Raw genomic sequence first — 18,580 nt, forward strand, 5'->3', positions numbered from 1 at the left:
TCACGTTCGTTAACGTTTCACGTGTTTTTCTTTTCATTGTTCCATGCAAAAACATAAAGACCCCGCCCCCTCTGTGTTCCTGCATCTCCATGGAAACCAGGCGTCACATTCAGTCTGTGCTTTGTGGACATGTCTCGAGCGGTCATGTGACTCATGAGGAGCCACTGTTATTGGCTGTCAGCTGGAGGTCACATGGTCCTCGCAGTGAGAAGGTCATTTCCTGTGCTGCTCCTCCTCCTCCTCACAGTGACATCATTGTGATGCTGTTACACATCGCTGTGATGTCATCATGCAGCATGCAACAGCAGAGTAGGATCATGGGACTTTTTTAAGGCCCCGCCCTGAAACAACATGTCCCTTCCTCCCTCTCCTTGACCATTGCTACGATGGTAAAAAGTTAGTCCCGCCTCCTGATGCTACGACTTGTTGCCCTCGGCTTCCTTATTTGTCAAAGGGGCCAGGGCGGGGTCGACCAATGAGGTGGCAGGAAACAGTTTAAACCAGCCAATCACCATGTTGGACAGGTCCAGGTCGTCCAACAGGATCTGAGCGGCACCCATGAAGGATTTATGATCCATCCTCCCGTAATCGCCCCACACGATGATCTGAGACCGGAAGACAAAGGTTAGGACATAGGAGAGATGATGACGTCTTTATCTGCGTCACGTGTCTTTATCTGCGTCACGTGTCTTTATCTCACTGTCACACAGAAAACTGAAGTTTGTGAACCACTCACTCTCCCACACCAAAGTCCATACAGTGTGTTAGTGCGTGTGTGTCTGTGTTAGTGTGTGTGTGTTAGTGTGTCTGTCTGTGTTAGTGTGTGTCTGTCTGTGTTAGTGTGTGTGTGTCTGTGTTAGTGTGTGTGTCTGTCTGTGTTGTGTGTGTGTGTGTGTGTGTGTGTGTGTGTGTCTGTGTTAGTGTGTTGTGTGTGTCTGTGTTTGTGTGTGTGTGTTAGTGTGTTGTGTGTGTGTGTCTGTGTTAGTGTGTGTGTGTGTCTGTGTTAGTGTGTTGTGTGTGTGTCTGTGTTAGTGTGTTGTGTCTGTCTGTCTGTCTGTGTGTGTTGTGTGTGTGTGTGTTAGTGTGTTAGTGTGTGTCTGTCTGTGTTAGTGTGTCTGTCTGTCTGTGTGTGTGTGTGTCTGTCTGTGTTAGTGTGTGTCTGTCTGTGTCTGTGTGTGTCTGTCTGTGTTAGTGTGTGTGTGTGTCTGTCTGTCAGTGTGTTGTGTGTGTTTGTGTGTGTGTGTGTGTGTGTGTGTGTCTGTCTGTTAGTGTGTGTCTGTCTGTCTGTGTGTGTGTCTGTGTTAGTGTGTTAGTGTGTGTCTGTCTGTGTTAGTGTCTGTCTGTCTGTGTTAGTGTGTGTGTCTGTCTGTGTCTGTCTGTGTTAGTGTGTGTTGTGTGTGTGTTGTGTGTGTCTGTCTGTGTTAGTGTGTGTGTGTGTGTTAGTGTGTTGTGTGTGTTTGTCTGTGTTAGTGTGTTGTGTGTGTGTCTGTCTCTGTTAGTGTGTGTCTGTTTGTGTTAGTGTGTGTCTGTCTGTCTGTGTTAGTGTGTTGTGTGTCTGCGTTAGTGTGTTACTGTGTGTCTGTGTGTGTGTGTGTGTGTTAGTGTGTCTGTCTGTGTTAGTGTGTGTTAGTGTGTGTGTGTGTTAGTGTGTTAGTGTCTGTCTGTCTGTGTTAGTGTGTGTGTCTGTCTGTGTTAGTGTCTGTCTGTCTGTGTTAGTGTGTGTGTGTCTGTCTGTGTTAGTGTCTGTCTGTCTGTGTTAGTGTGTGTTAGTGCGTGTGTGTGTGTGTGTGTGTTACCTGCAGTACTTTACCCTCTGGACTTTCTTCAAACTGCAGTTGTTGTTGATAAAGTGGATCCAGAGTTTTTCTCGCCAGACGAGTTCTTCTCTTCAACACACACTTCCCATTGTCCATGAGATACACCTTCACGTATGGCGCTGCACGCACGCACACACGCACACACACACACACACACACGAGTACTGTGCAGTAGTGTGTAGTATTGCGCAGTATTCTGCGTAGTACATTGTAGTATTTGTACCTGGAGTATTTTTGTTGCCTTGTTTACCCACGAGCCCTCGAGCTCGAATCACCTCCACGTCCAGACGCTCCTTCCTGTAAACCATCCCGATCTGGATGTCACCTGACCAACAAACAGCCAATCACATCATCACAGAAACACCCTGACCCGTAACCCTGTATTCATAAATAAAAGCATTGAATAAAAATGATTAAAGCTTCGATTGGTCATTACCCATGGGGGGTGTGGCCAAAGTCTGCCGTCCAGCTAGCTGGGCGGGGCCTAGTCCTTCCAGGAAGCCAGTAAATTGTTGATCTGATGCTAATTTCACTCCTGGAAAAATGAGCCTGAAGTGAAGGAGAGAGAGAGACGATGAACATAAACAAAGATGGAGAGAGAGGAGAAGTCTGGAAGACTCGTGTGATCGTACGCTCCAGGTTTGGGGTCCTCAGCGTCCGGGTCACGACTCGGTTGTCGAGTAAAGCGAGACTTAAACTCCACGGCCAAACCGGTTTCTACGCTTCTCTGGACAGGAAGTCGGATCACTTTCTTCTTCTTCTCTTCCTCTGGACAGACAGAGAAGATTCAAAGACCTGCCTGCAGAGGACCGCGACACTGTAACGTGACTCTACTGACCCTCGGGGTTGAGCTGCGACGCGCTCTGACTCTTCTTCCCCAGCCCGACCATCCCCATCATCTTCGCTCCAAAACTTGAGCGTCTTTTCTTGTCGTCGTCATCGTCGTCGTTTCTCCCCAACGAACAAATCTCACCGCCGACACTCGACGACTTCATGAGAGGAGCTCCGGACGCCGCTGCCGGCCTGCAGGGGAAGGGGGAAAATCAAGCACACCTGTCAATCACCTGAGGAGGGGGAGGGGCATAGACAACCACACCTGTCAATCACTAAAGAGGAGGGTGGGGCACAGGAGATGGGGCAGAAAAACTGGGCGACGGCATCCTGTTGCTATGACGATTGATGTGACTCCGCCCTGTTCATGAATCGCTCTCTTACTTTGAAGGCTCCTCCTCCTCCACCTCTCCCTCCTCTGCTGATTCGCTCTTCTGCAGCAAGGCTCCACCCCCTGCTGCGACTTCTGGTGCTCTCTCTGACCCAGCCCCCAACTCCATTGATTGACCGTCTAGAGCCTCCGCCCGACTTTCTCAGCCAATGAGAGAACAGGAGCATGCAGACACAAACATGCAGGAAGAGTCATGCTAACACGCTAACAGAAGAAATCAAACTTAAATCTCAGCTTAGTACTAGCAGCTAAAAACTAGCATTAACAACCGCGACATCCCACTGTCTCACTGAAGCTCCGCCCCTTAATGCTCCACTCTGATTGGTCCGTGGTCTCACCTGATCCTGCGGACAGAGTGAGTGTCGGAGGCGTTGGACATGGCGGACACATCGCTGACGTCACTGTCTGACGACTTGAAGGACAGACTGTCCCTCATCTGGACACACAGGGGACAAGTGAGTATCATGTTTGACATCATCAGTGATGTCACCGTTTTCTGAAGTTTCTAATGTATTTACCTTTAATGGATCCTTCATCACACCTGCAGAGACGAGAGCACAGTCGGTTACAATGCTCTGGACACCGGGGGGCGCTGATATCACGTCACGGTTTTAACCTCAGTTAACCTTTCACCTTTCATTAACTGTGTAAATGTAGCCTCTGAAGGAGGCGGAATCAAAACTGTGACATCGTCTTTCTACGCTGCATCACCTCCGGGTTGACAAACGTAGCAACACGGTACATGCTAATTAGCATTCACAACTGAACAGAAGTGAAATTTTTTTTTAAATGATGTTTTTACAAGCGGACAAAAACATCGCAAAGTTACGATCAAACGGGAAATTCTTAAAACAACATAGTTGAACCAGAATCCGAACCAGAACCTTAACACCAAGAGTTTGTGACAGAAGTGATTCACACGTTAATTTTTCACTTTTTTTTATACTTTGATTTGTCATTTTTTAATGAATTCGTATAATTAAATGGAGAGGATGAATGGATGAACAGATGGATGTGTGACTCTACGTCAGAGGCAGAAAATCACAGACTCCACCTACAACCAGGTCACATGATCTACAGACTGCCTGTCTACAGGTGGGTGTGGCTACCACGTGGTACTTTACCATTGGCTTTGGTCAGCTGGTCCTCCCATGTGACCTCTGCATCATGGCAGACAGAGAGAGGTTAAAGGTCAATGGTCCCTGTGTTCATCCACACACACACACACACACACGTGACCACCAGCTAACAAGCTAACAGGCTAACTTGCCTTTCCTGGTGCCTCCAGGTGTCGCCGAGCGTCTGTCGGCCTCTGACGTGGACGGATATGAGGACATCGGCATGACGTGACAAAGGTGAACACATGAATGAATGAATGAATGATGCAGAATCCAAATGTGACTGATCTACTGGTCGGCACATATACACACCTGGAGTCTGTGGGGGCGGGGCTGGTGAGGGGACAGGTACTGAAGTAGATGTAGGGGGCAGAGCCTGTTCAACAGATGGTTGTGATTGGACTACAGGAGCTGGGGGCGTGGCTTGTGTGACTGTTGGGGTTGGGGGTGTGGCTGGTGCAAGAGCTGGGGATGGGGCTTGGACAGGACGTGGGGGCAGGGCCTCCGGGAGCTGGGGGTGGGACTTGGACAGGATGTGGGGGCAGGGCCTCCACAGGTGCAGGAGCTGGTGGTGGGGCTTGGACAGGACGTGGGGGCAGGGCCTCCACAGGTTCAGGATGTGGGTGTGGCAGGTGAGGCTGTGTAGGGGGGGCTTGTATTCGTATAACGGGAGGTGTCTGGGGATTTGCAAGAGGAGGGTTTTTTTTGTGGACAGGGGGAGGGGCTGAAGTTGATGCTTCCATGATGGGTGTCGTCAAGACTGAGAGTGAAAGGTTTTGGAGAAGATGAAAAAGAAAACAGACAATGAAGTGATGATGAACGAACACATGACTACTTTGTGGACAGTATCTCTGAACATGGAGTCTCCTCCCTCACCTGGCTGCAGGGGCGGCGCCTGATCCCCATTCCATGTGAGATACCTGTTCAAAACCCGACCTAAACCCAAACTGAACCTGATTCATAGTTTCTGTGTTTCCTTAAACTGTGACCAGGGTTCACATAGTAGCATGTTAGATATGCTAATATGCTACAAAGCTAACAGAGTTCAGAGCAGTCCCTGTGTCCACGTAAGAGACACGATGGACAGAACCTCCGTCTTCTGTTGATTGTGTGATTGTGATTGATTGCGTTGAATAAACGCGCTTTGTCACTCGAAACAGACAAAAGTTTACAGTGACCTCTGCTGGTCAGCTGCTCACATGACAAACAAACTTACTTCTGTCTAATGTTGGCTTGCGTGGGACGACAGGCAGTTGGCGTGCTTGGCGGTTAAAGACCGGTGTCCCCGATGGACTCGTCTGCGCTGATCCACCGGGAGGATTCGCTCTGTTGGACAAAACCAGGGACTCAGAGGTCAGAGGTCAGTTTATAGATACATTTACAGCATGACAAAAAGAATGAAACAAAGAAACAAAAACAAGGCGGCATGCTGTCAAAAAAAAGAACAAGTTTAGAAATAATGGTTAGTAAAAACAAAGCAGCAAAACAAAAATCATGTGATGTCACAGGAAACAGGGGGTGCGGTTAAAATAAAGACGACATGCTTTGAAGAGAGAGAACAAAGATGACGCTGGTTTCAAATTGGTCGGCTCTCGGTCACCTCGTACGGGCGGGTGAGGGAGGGGCGGAGCGTCCAGACCTCAGGTGAGCGGAGTCGGCTCGGTCCGTGGAGTGTGAGCGTGTGTAGACCGGACGCTCCACCATCGCACGCTGGTCTGCCGACCGAGAGCGGCTGTAGTAATCCCGCCGGTCCATGCCTCGGCTGTACCTGCGCATCACCATAACAACAGTCACCCACCCTCACCATGGCAACCACTGCACCTGTGGGAGGGGTCCATTAGTCACATCTCCGTGACAACCACACAGCTGTCAAGGGACCAACTGGTCACACCTGTGGAGCGGCGTGAGGCAGGTAACAGGAAGTGTCAAGAGTGGAAAACATGTCCCAGAATGCCTCAGTGTGTCTTTTCAGCAGCACCTGAAAACTAAACCACTACATCTGTCCATCTGTCCTTTACCTGAGCACTTCCTCATCATAGGTGTTGGGTTCGTAGGGAAAGTCTGGGATGAAGTCCTGACTGAAGAACAGAAAGACATCATAACTCCAGAACCTGGTCTACACACTACATTACCCATAAACCCCAGAGCTCACCTGTAGTCCTCACAGCTCCCATTCATCATGTGGTTAGTCCACAGTGTGTGGTTTGGACCGTTAAAATATCTTAAGACACAAACGGACACATGGAGGTGAGGCCGTGGTTCTACTGATTCTACTGATTCTACTGATTCTACTGGTTCTACTGGTTCTACTGGTCTTACTGTACCTGCTGCTGTCGTCGAGGGAGTTGGCAACGGACATTCTCCTCAGTGACCTCCTGGACATCCAGAGACACACAGTCAGACACCACTGTACCACAACCAGGGACAGAACCCAGACTAAACCAGTAAACCAGGGACAGAACCCAGACTAAACCAGTAAACCAGGGACAGAACCCAGAATAAACCAGTAAACCAGGGACAGAACCCAGACTAAACCAGGGACGGAACCCAGACCTGTAGTATCCACTAATTGACAAGTACTAAATGAATACCACAACCAGTACAAATACTTAACCTGTAACTAACCATCACTGAACCAGATGTTCTGCGACTACAAACACCAAAACTAGTACTACGTTTGATTAGTTCAGCAGCTGCGGGGGCGGGGTTTACTTCACTGATTGGGTGTTTTGTTACATATGGATTTAACTTGAACATATGTTTGCTAAACATCAGATGACCCAGGCCAGGTGTTGTTGCCATGGTTACCTCTCCAGGCTGCTGTACTGGCCGGCGTCAGATTGCGCTCGGCCCAGTTTGGAGCCTCTTAAGAGCCGCACGGCATCTTCCCGGTACAACGGGTACAGGGGGTTCCCGCTGTCATCCACGGGTCAGAGGTCAACAGATGTCAAAGGTCAGAGGTGAAGACAGTGACAGTGAGTAAGATGAAGCCGAGTGGCTGTTCAGACTGAGCGTTTCGTGGCGGTCGTTACCTTTGAGGAGGCGGTTGACTCGGCGACCTCATCCGGGACAAACTGGATCGAGGGCTATGATTGGACGACATCACCTGCTCTGGCACTGAGAGTGTGGAGCTGTGGTAGTCCCGCCCATTCTGTCTGTAGTCTGCACCAAAGGAAGAGGAGGAGTCAAACAGTTCAGGTCTGCTGCTCAGACACCTGAACAGTGAGCTGCATATGTTGCAGTGCATGATGGGACATGGAGTTCACCTGAAATCACCCCGATGCCGTCTTCACAGTCGTAATCAGAAAACTCACTGTCACTGATCCTCTGAGACCCTGGAGAGGGAGAGAGGGAGGGAGGGAGGGTGAGCGAAAGAGAGAGAGAGAGGATATTTCAACATGTAAGCTCCTCCTCTATAATCTGACTCACAAACAGAAACCAGGGAAATAAGAAACACGTCAACATTTAAATGACACTTTCACATTTCAACATCAAACTTTGCCCAAAACCTTTCAATAATTCATTAAAGGTGTCCTCAGAACCCTGGTCCTGCAGCTATATCTACCACTCAAAGATCCTGTCTGCTTGGAGACCATAAGAACCACCTTTGGGTAACTTTAAAATCGTCGTGACAAGTTCTGGTGTCTTCACAGATTTAAGTTTTCACAGTCCAAGAAAAGGATTTACCACAAGAACCTGTGAAAATCAGTGGCCCTTAGACTCCTTCAAAGTCCCGGAGATCCATGTCAATCCTCAGATTATTGAGACAAAAATGGTTTATTGTATAACAATTTAAGAATTCACTAGAACACATTTGCAGGGTTCTCACAATCACACCAATCCTTTAGGGACAAACTGAACCCATACGTATTAAAGATCTGTCCATTCCTTTCAGTACAATAGAAAACCTCTGAAGGACACTTTACTCAACTAGAACTATTTCAAAAACCTCTCAATAGTCCTGGGATTGCCTTAAAAACATCAGAAAACCCCTCAAGGAACTTAAGAACTTTGCCCCTCTGATTACCAGGTTCGTGTGATGCCCTTTAACCCAGTTAAGAACACTGAGGATTCATCAAAGAAACCTTTTAAAGACAGATGGGTTAGATGGATGTCGGCCTCACACATTTCTAAATCATAGATGAAGGACATCGAGAACCCACACAGAATATCTTCCTGAAATCTTCAAACGAAATGACTCCAGCAGCTCCAGAACCTTGTGAAGACCACGTAAAGAACCACAACCTTGTTATCTTAGCATCACATGGGGAAAAGCCGTGGGTGTAAGAATTAGCTCCAAAACAAACACAAAACTGTTTTTACCTGAGTTATAGTAAGAGCCTTTGTCTGGCAAAGCATCATGGGAGAAAAGTAAAACAAAATCAACAAAAAAAACAGAATAAACTTAAAGAACAGATGGCGCGTTAAAAGTCGCTGTTTTAGAAATCATGAGTGTGTTTTCTCACTCTGAAGCCTCCTGCTGGTCTGACTGGGTTCATGCTGCAGTCCTCTCCTCTGCAGGTAGGGGGAGGCGATTGGTAGTGGCAGAGAGGAAACATCATGACGCTGCAGTTTGTACCAATGAGGCTGATCATCCAGCAGAGCCGACTCCAGTTCTATCAGAACCTGCACAGAGACGGAGACAGAACGTCAACCTGACGGTCCAGGCCACTTCCTGTTTCTTGGATGTTCTCCGCGAGTTCTGACCTCGCCCAGGAACTGGCTCTCCTCCTCTCGGACCCGGGCCTGATCCCAGACTGTAAGCTCCAACATTCGCTCTCTGAACTCCCGCCGGTGGACCGGGGAGTACATGAAGGTTTGATTCCAGCGAGGTTCCACCGACTTTTTTACCGTCTTTGTCCGCCGCTTACTCTTATCACTACAAGGATTGGAGTGGACCATTAACAGCCAATCATGGAGCAGATCAGATGTTCTACAGCAAAACCACATGGAGCCTGAATGGTTCATTTTACTTTGTACCTTCTGTCCGGCAGGAAGTAAATCTTGACGTAAGGGTTCCTGGGTCGACCATCATCTTGAGGAGGAAGTTCTTTGGCTCCAAGAACTGTAACGATCAGCTGATGACCAACTTTATCGTACCAGAGCTTCACCTGGAGATTTTAAATCACAACAGCGTCAAGAGCAGAACCGACAACAAGAACGAGCTGGAACCACAGAACATCAGATGAACTCCACAGAACCCTAATAGACGCCAAGAAATTTGATGTCAAGATACTAAACAGATCATTGGACTAAAGACTATAACCAAACGACAGGATGTTTCTACAGTTTACCTGAATCCGAGGAACCAGAGGACGCCTGCCCTGAATCTGAAACATATCACCATCGAGGTGGCTGTTAACTGACAGCTGATTGGCTCAGGGCTGTTATGGCACTGCAGTGCATCCTGGGTAAGCTTACCGAGACTTGTCCGGACAGGACGCTGGGGCTCACGGGAGATGTGACCGAGATGGATGGACCGACTTTCTGAGAGTCGAAGGAGCTGGAACCTGAAAACAGAGAACCTGGAGTTCATGGACCAGAAGCATCTCGGGTCACATGGTCTGATGGTCTGATGGTGCGAGTGTGTGTGTGTGTGTGTGTGTGTGTGAGACTTACTGGAGTCCAGTTGGACGTGACTGTCTGCTGCTCTGGAAACATCTCTGAAGAACAAACATGACAAACAGACCAGAACATGAGTTTTAAAGGACAACAGAAACAAAACCACGTCAAACGTTTTCGCTCTGTGTTGCATTTAAGGACCGTCGTGAACTCCGGACCCTGAACATGAATGTGCTGCGTTCAAATGTTGTTGTTATCATGTTCATTTGAACCTGAATCTGAGTCTGACTCTACTGAATTATTCAATGCTAAATTATGACATTTTTCAGCAAATGTTGGTGAGGTTCTATCTATTTAGTAAACATTTTTAAACCCTTACGATAAAAATAAAAACTCTTGTGAGAACAGGTCAACATCGCATTACAGTAAACAAACACAGTCCATTTATGCTTGAAGACTTTCTGGATCAACGTCTAAAGAAAGTTTCAGGCAAAGAACGAGATAAGACTCCTCTCTAGAACGAGTCACGTGATGCATTCGTATGTCCCGTCAGGATTTCGCTAGAGCTAAAAGAGCTTTCTTTGGACGTTAATCCAGAAAGTCTTCAACCAATCAGGTGTGTTGGACTTGTTACAGCCATCGTATGTTCGAGCAGAACTCGTAATCACGGCGTACATCATCGTATTCAGGACATTCTGAACTCTGAGCTTTAGAGTTTAGCAGTGGGTCGGTACTTTCTGGTACTTTATCTGTCCAGTTCATTATTATGGTCCAGAATAATAATTTCCCATGATGCATTACCTGCTGTTCCATCTATCCAAAAATTTTCTTAAAGTCATGATCAACCAAAACTACAAAAATCATGACCTTTGACCTACCCAATGGGTCGTGAGACCACTAGCTCCACCTGTGGTTCTGCTTTTGACTCCAGGATGATGTTATAGACTTCGTTAAACGTGGCTCCCTGAAGAACCCGACCGTTCCATTCCAGAACCTGATCACCTGAACCACAGAGAAGGAACATGTGATACAGTCAGTTGTGTTTCCTCTGTCAGATTACATTACATGTCATTTAGCAGACACTTCTATCCAAAGTGACTTACAATAAGTGCATTTAAACATTTGGATACAAACAAGAGCTTGAAGTAAGTAAGAGCTTCAAGTAAGCCAAACTATGAAGTGCTTGTCATAAGTGCGACGTATAAGCAAGTGGTTTTTTTTGTCGTTGTCTTAGTCGAGGTAGAGTCAGAGGAAATGTGTTTTTAGTCGGCGGCGGAAGAAGTGGAGGCTTTCCACTGTCCGGATGTCGATGGGGAGCTCGTTCCACCATTTGGGAGCGAACAGTCTAGAGTTCTGTGAATGCCTCTGCGATCCTCTCAGTTAGGGGGAAGCAGTCCGGTCAGTCCAGGTCAGTCTGGTTAGTCTGGTCAATCCAGATCAGTCTGGTCAGTCCAGGTCAGTCCAGTCCAGGTCCAGGCAGTCTGGTCAGTCTAGTCGGTCTGGTCAGTCTGGTCAGTCAAGGTCAGTCCAAGTCAGTCTGGTTAGTCCAGGTCAGTCCGGTTAGTCCAGGTCAGTCTGGTCAGTCCAGGTCAGTCTAGTTAGTTCAGGTCAGTCTGGTCAGTCAAGTCCAGGCCAGTCTGGTTAGTCCGGTCAGTCCAGGTCAATCCGGTGTGTTTACCTGGTCTCAGGTGTCCCACTGTGTCTGCCAGACTTCCTCTCTTCACCTTGGTGATGAACGCACAGAGACGACCTGAATCCGTCATCTTCCCCCCGACAACCTGAGAAAAAAACGACGCCTGTGAACAAGGCACTAAAGCTTGAAGCCTGAGGTCAGAGGTCAATAAAAACAGGAAGTGTGACATCATCACCTTGAGTCCGAGCAGCGCTCCCGTATCCGCGGGAACCGTTCCATCCTTCATCCTCTTGTTCAGCAAAATTCGACCGATGAGACGCTCGCCGTCCTTGGACGGTTGCCATGTGACTGGATGCTGAGGAGTCATGGAGTAAATAAATACATGTGGTTGCTTAGCAACGGCAAAGAAAACAACAAACCTCATCAGCTCAGTCTTACCATGGACATGGACCCAGGCTCACTATGCCAGGAACCATGATCCCACCAATGGCTGTCCATGTCTCCTAGCAACCAGACATCCAAGAGGAGAGAGTAGAGGTCAGAGGTCACACATGATGAAGAGCAGGTTTGAACGTTTTTATGCAAAACACATGAGGTGATAAACGTTTATCTCACTGTGAAACTGAAGAATGTTCTTAAAGATATTGTAGATTTTTTTCATCTAAATCAGTTTTTTGTATTTCCACCGTGTTTCTTGCTAGTTCTTAGCAGCAGGGGGCGCTGCCTTAGAAACATCATTAACAAGCTGCACGAGTGAAGCCACCAATGAAAATCAAAACGGTATTTCCCATCATGCAACACTGTGGCTTCTAGGGAGGGAGGGGCTCTGGTGCCGGGGTCTGAACCTTCCACCAAACACCGTCTGTAAGCTGTCAAATCAGCTTTACACACTCTCACACTTCTGAGTCAATGCCATGGAGGAGGGGGAAGAGGAGGAGGAGGAGGTGAACCTGAAGCTCCTCCTCCTTGCTGTATCTGTATCTGCTCTGTAACAAGATCAGTCAAACAGTCAAAGTTGTGACTAAATCTACCCTCTGTGATTTCTTTGTTAGCTTCCCTTTCACTGTTAGCTCAGAGATGCTAACTGAAGTCCAGGTGCATTTACAGCAAACATGAGACAGACATGTTCTTCCTGACATATCAGAGACAGACAGGTTCTTCCTGAAGTATCTTCCCGGCTACTATGAACGTTATTAGCCGCATTAGCAGCATTAGCAGCGTGGTCGCCTGTGGTTTACCTGAGCAGCAGCTGGAGGAGCATTTAGCTTGGCAGTCTAACTAGACACCTATGCTGTTCAGCAGGTAGGGGGCGACATCGCACTCTTTGCTACTACTTCATCCTCCTTGTCTTCTACCTTTCAACAAGATCAGTTGCAAATCAAACAGATCTCCAAGAAATCCAGTGAAACACCAGGAAGTCTCTCAGAACTCCGGATCAGTAGTGATCCAGCAGTTGTGTTGACATTGCCAGATGCTCCCTGACATGTTGTCGTCTGCTTGGGTCAACAGTTGCGTTGCCTCTGTCCAACTATTCCTGTGTCTTCAGTGACTCCTGAGGTCATCTGATAATCCACACTCTCCTCTTTTAATCCAATTGAACAGAAGTAGAGATGGTGACGCTGTGGCTCAGCAGCAGAAGAACAGCCAGACAAGATTTCTCAAAGCCAGACCACACCAGTACACTAAGATTCAGTCCAGGTCCAGTGTGGGTTTGAAGGAAGGACTCCAGGTTTTTGTTGAAGAGCATGTGCGTTCAGGTTGGTGGCGGCTGCGACTCTGAGCTGCACTGTCACCTCCAGACCTAAGGGGAGGAGCTTACAACCCCAGAGCCAATCAGAGCCCATCACCTCTGATCAGGTGACTTCTGGTCTAATGACACGGAGACGGCAGAACGACTCATCAGCATGACACCAAATCTAACTGAGATCCAAACAGAACTAAGCCTCAAACAGAACTAAAATCCAAACAGAACTAGGCCTCGAACAGAACTAAGCCTCAAACAGAACTAAGCCTCAAACAGAACTAAGACCCAAACAGAACTAAAATCCAAACAGAACTAAGCCTCAAACAGAACTAATCCCAAACAGAACTAAGACCCAAACAGAACTAAAATCCAAACAGAACTAAGCCTCAAACAGAACTAATCCCCAAACAGAACTAAGACCCAAACAGAACTAAGACCCAAACCTCAAACAGAACTAAGCCTCAAACAGAACTAAGCCTCAAACAGAACTCCAAACAGAACTAAAAACAGAACTAACAGAACTAATCCCCAAACAGAACTAAGACCCAAACAGAACTAAGCCCCAAACAGAACTAAGATCCAAACAGAAAGATCTAAACAGAACTCAGATCCAAACAGGACTAAGACCCAAACAGAACTAAGATCTAAACAGAACTTAGACCCAAACAAAATTAAGACCCACACAGAACCAACTAGACCCAAACAGAACTAAGCCCCAAACAGAACTAAGATCCAAACAGAACTAAGACCCAAACAGAGCTAAGATCTAAATAGAACTTAGACCCAAACAAAACTAAGACCCACACAGAACCAAATAGACCCAAACAGGACTGAGATCCAAACAGAACTAAGATGACCCAAATAGGACTAAAACCCAAACAGAACTAAGACCCAAACAGAACTAAGCCTCAAACAGAACTAAGACCCAAACAGAACTAAATCCAAACAGAACTAAGCCTCAAACAGAACTAAGCCCCAAACAAGAGAACTAAAATCCAAACAGAACTAAGCCTCAAACAGAACTAAGCCCCAAACAGAGCTAAAATCCAAACAGAACTAAGCCTCAGACAGAACTAAGATCTAAACAGAACTAAAATCTAAACAGAACTAAGCCTCAAACAGACAGAACTAAGATCTAAACAGAACTAAGACCCAAACAAAACTAAGACCCAAACAGAACCAAATAGACTCAAACAGGACTAAGACCCAAACAGAACTAAGATCTAAACAGAACTAAGACCCAAACAGAACCAAATAGACCCAAACAGGACTAAGACACAAACAGAACTAAGATCTAAACAGAACTTAGGCCCAAACAAAACTAAGACCCACACAGAACCAAATAGACCTAAACAGGACTGAGATCCAAACAGAACTAAGATAACCCAAATAGGACTGAAACCCAAACAGAACTAAGATCCAAACAGAACTAAGACCCAAAGAGAACGGTGACAGGACCTTATTTTAAAACAGTGCTAAAGAAGATTAAAGAACTGAACAAGTTCAGTCGGACTTTCACTCTGAACCCTCTGGTGTTTGTTGGGGGGATTGCAGGCTAAAAACTATGTAACACAGGGTTCAGTTGTAAGAGGATTATCACTCTGAGCTAATTACTGTCAGACAGAGAGAGAGAATCTCAGTGTCACTCTGTTCTTCCTCACCTGCTTCAACTGTAAAATAACTGCACATATCACACAGTAAAGGTGAAATACTCTTTTTGAGCAGTAGAGGGCAGAGTAAGCTGTAGACAGGATGCAGTCCACATGTCCAAAACAAAGGCTTCTTTCTTACTACAACAGAGACACAGGTGGACGTGGTAAAAATCTCCATGGTTACCAGTAAACAGACGACACTGTGATGTATCACAACACATGCTCCTCATGCTAACAAAGTGCCTGGTAGCATGTCGGCACTTGTAGCCACATCAACTCATGTAGCCAGCTAGCTAGCATGTACAGCTACGTACGGTCAGGCTCATCACAGCTTGTGTAGTCGGGCGTGGTCACCAGATCCTCCTCAGAGCTGCTGAAGCTGCCAATCACGTGCATCTTCCCCATGCCCCGCCCCCTCTGCACCGAGCCCTCAGTGGCTGACTTCCTTTTGTGGGCGGAGCTCGGGTCCAGGTGCTGCTGCGGTAACGGACTGCGGCGGGGAGAGGTGGGGCTTAAGCGATTACCTGCGTGGTCGACAGAGAATGACCTCTGACCTCCAGATCCCATCAATCCCTGTGGTCGATTATGTCGGAGAACTGACGAAAAAAGAAAGAAAACCTGTTAGACCGAACGCACGTCACAAAGACGCTGACCGGTCGTGGGCTGAGGTCCCACCTGTGTGTCTTGGGGTCAGGTGTTCGGGCTCGGCGGTTGCCAGGGAGACGTCGCTGTGGCGGCGCTGGTGTCGGACTCTGCTGACCTGAGCTAACATCCTCATGGCCTCCTCGCTTGGCTGCGGCTTCACCGGGTAACGAGCCAGGTTTGGGTCACTACGGTAACGGGCCTGAAACTCCTCCTCCTGTCGCCGCTGCAGCTCATGCTTGTCCAGAACCTGGTCCAGAGGATGGTCCTGATCCAGGAGCACACAAAGACCAGAATCACCATCGTCAGAGCAGAATGAGTTTAGATTTAGATTTTTAGACTTTGATGTCCTTGTCACCTGTGAGTGCCAGCGGCCTCGAGCGTCTCTGATCGCTCGCCTCGGTCCTCGAAGTTCCTCCACCCCGTTGCCATGGAAACCCCGTGGCGAGTGAGTGCAGTGGTCCAGACCAAGGTCAGAGGGCGAGCAAGGCATGCGGCCGCCCCCGCCATCGTAATGTGACCCTACAGGGCTCCGCCTCCTGTCAATCACACACAATGAACCAATCAGAAAGCAGGAGCAGCTGGACCGTTCACACTTGGTTCTACACAGAATATTAAAGGAACGTTTTCATCACAGTTTAACAGTTCACATTAAATGTTTAAAAAAACGAAAGTAAACCTTCAATCAACAGTAAACAAACAAACAAAGAATAAAAAGATGAATTCTCTCACAGTTTTTCTTTCAGAATGTTTGAAGCTTCATAACGACTCATTCAGCCCACACACACACACACACACACACACACTCAGCAGGTTTAAATCTAATATCTGGATCATAACTGAGGCCCCACCCACTTTACATAAAACTCCTCCCCCTCCAACATCCCTCCACCTCTTAGCTTCTTTATCTTCTCATTGTCTAGCTCCACCCACACAGGAAGTTACAACAGTGTGTGTTTGTGTGCTGTTAGCATGCTAAGTACAGCAGTGCTAATCCTCTGTGAACTGGGGGATTATTAATCTGTTAATCTGATTACACTGTGTGTGTGTGTGTGTGTGTGTGTGCTCTCTCACTCTCTAATTAACAACAAACCAAACTCATTAACATTGGGTCTGAATTTAAAGACATCTGAAGAGGTCAAAGGTCAACCTTCACTCTGTCACACTGTCTTCTCTTTGTTTGTTTGTGCTGTAACAACAAGGAAGGAAGTGATGTCACTGACACCCACCGCTCTGTGGCTCCATTGCTTGTGGCGACCGGCAGCCCCTGCGTCGGTGGATGTGGGACCCCGTGCTGGGTGTGGTCGACAGACATGGGTGAGTCAAACTCGCCCGAGCGAGTAAGCATCTCCTGCTTCATTCTGCACACGTTACACACCCACATGACCTGAAACACAACAACAACAACAACAAAGCATCAGTGATGTTTGCTAATGATGATGTAACAATATAAAATCTTTTATTTGGGTTTTTTACCTTATTGGCTCTCAGAGGGACACGCCCCCCGCAGCGAGCGCAGAAGCGGCTCCGACAGTAACAACACGCTCGACCGCAACCGTCAGCGAATTTGGTCTTGCGACAAATGCCGCAGATCGGAGACTCCGCCCTCGCCGTCTGAGCCGACTGAGGCTCCTCCCCCAGCTTCTTCACCTGATCCTTATACATCTCAAACTGCTGATGCAACTTCCTGTGTGGAGCAGACGGAAGGTAAAGGGACTCTGATGTGATCATGTGACCATAACAGTTTTGATATTTGACGTAAACATGACTCGGCAGAAACGCCTGCTGCGTCACGTCTGTGTCATGAACCCTGACAACGGGTCCCACTGACAATCAGCTGACAGCAAGTGGACTCACCGGAGGGGCGGGGCAAAAACAGGAAGTAGCTATAATTAGGTTTAGGCTGAATCCAAATGTCCCACAGATTTAGCATTGCAGAATTCATAGTAGCATGTTTAGCATCTTCACATCACGTCGGCAGTCACTCAAGATCAAAAAAACATGTGTTTCAGTCAAGCTAGCAAGACCAGGAGAGGAGGGAGGGGGCGGGGCATGAGGGGGCAGTACAGGAAGTGAGAGAGGAGGTTGTGCAACGTCGTAACTTTTGTCATTGACACACTTTACTGTGAACGTAGTTAGCTTAGCATTAGCTCCAGGAGAGGGGTTAGCTTAGCATTAGCTCTAGCAACAAAGATCCAGTGAGTCATGTGACTAGAAAAACACTCACTGTGATTGGTCCACGATGCATTGACGGGTTGGTTATTAAATTGGCAAAACTTGGTCCAGTCTGCGCCCCCTTGTGGCCTGGAGGAGTCCAGGTTTTGAACATTTGGATTTCTGGCTCTTTCGGGCGACACTGAGGTTTGAATATCATCGATAATGATCTTCATGAGTTGCTTTGGTAACGATGTGAGTGGGCGTGGCTATGTTTGTGATCATCTCACTCTGACACCCTGGTTATGACATCATTGTCACATGATGATTTCAACTCTAATCTGAGCCATGGTTCAAATAAAAACGTGTTTTAAATCAATCCTCAAACAACCTCAGTGTAGAAACCCCCAGACTGTCCCTTTAACATCAGCTCAGTCAGGGATCAATGATTATTGATTACCCCCTTACTTAAGCATGCTCTGCTCCTTCTCCTCCTCCTTCTTCTGTCTCTCCATCACAGACAGGATGATCCTCCGCTCTTCCTCTGTCAGGTGGCTCAGGTCCGGCAACTCTGGCCCTGGTCCCGGCCCGGCGGCGGGCTGTGCAGGTCCGGCCGGCCCAGACATCCTGAGTGAGCCGCTGCAAGAGAAAGACGCAGTGTCTGATAAGTGATGATGAGGATGAGGATGAGGATCCAGGTAGATCCAGCGGCTCAGAGCGCAGCTGCAGCCGCGGAGATGCTTCGCTTCGATGTTCGGACACAGCAGCGGTCAAAGAGCCGCTGAGTCTGCACCTGCGTCCGCCATCACAGCGTCAACACGTCCATCCATCATCCGTTCATCCATCCATCTCTCACCGGCGTCTCCTCGCCTCTTCACTCCGCTGTCATGTCGCCTCCTCCGGGTTTCAGCGGCGGCGGCTCCCGGCGTCTCTGCGCGCTCATGCTCTGCTCGTGGCCGGCGCTCAGGCTCCTGCTGCGGCTGCTGAGGTGACGGAGGCCCCGCTGCTGCTGCTGCTGCTGCTGCTGCTGTTAATG

At 47.9% G+C, this 18,580-nt stretch overlaps 1 protein-coding gene across 14 annotated transcripts; it reads right to left on the minus strand.

Moving 5' to 3' along the window:
• Positions 1-30: 30 nt before the first annotated feature.
• LOC122764877 (regulating synaptic membrane exocytosis protein 2-like) lies at positions 31-18,514 on the minus strand. Of its 14 annotated transcripts, XM_044018861.1 has the most exons (35): positions 18,401-18,468; positions 18,013-18,183; positions 16,867-17,077; positions 16,620-16,777; positions 15,749-15,929; positions 15,424-15,658; positions 15,063-15,344; positions 11,791-11,855; positions 11,588-11,707; positions 11,398-11,497; positions 10,598-10,721; positions 9,777-9,820; positions 9,579-9,667; positions 9,452-9,487; positions 9,138-9,268; positions 8,865-9,036; positions 8,624-8,783; positions 8,481-8,504; positions 7,424-7,492; positions 7,190-7,319; positions 6,966-7,073; positions 6,482-6,532; positions 6,310-6,378; positions 6,176-6,235; positions 5,758-5,925; positions 5,374-5,483; positions 3,558-3,580; positions 3,378-3,475; positions 3,033-3,176; positions 2,656-2,840; positions 2,450-2,585; positions 2,254-2,366; positions 2,041-2,142; positions 1,797-1,936; positions 31-605 (listed from the first exon to the last, which is right to left on the minus strand). In XM_044018861.1, exons 2-35 carry the CDS (start codon positions 18,168-18,170, stop codon positions 417-419), a joined length of 4,185 nt encoding a protein of 1,394 aa, XP_043874796.1. In that variant the 5' UTR covers positions 18,171-18,183; positions 18,401-18,468; the 3' UTR covers positions 31-416. The 14 variants fall into 14 exon arrangements, with proteins under 14 accessions (XP_043874796.1, XP_043874803.1, XP_043874798.1 ...); XM_044018868.1 differs by lacking the exons at positions 18,013-18,183; positions 18,401-18,468 and adding an exon at positions 17,618-17,979; XM_044018863.1 differs by lacking the exon at positions 9,452-9,487 and having other exon boundaries at positions 18,013-18,437.
• Positions 18,515-18,580: the final 66 nt, after the last annotated feature.

This window comes from Solea senegalensis, unplaced genomic scaffold (assembly GCF_019176455.1).
Source record: "Solea senegalensis isolate Sse05_10M unplaced genomic scaffold, IFAPA_SoseM_1 scf7180000017739, whole genome shotgun sequence".
Lineage (NCBI taxonomy): Eukaryota > Metazoa > Chordata > Actinopteri > Pleuronectiformes > Soleidae > Solea > Solea senegalensis.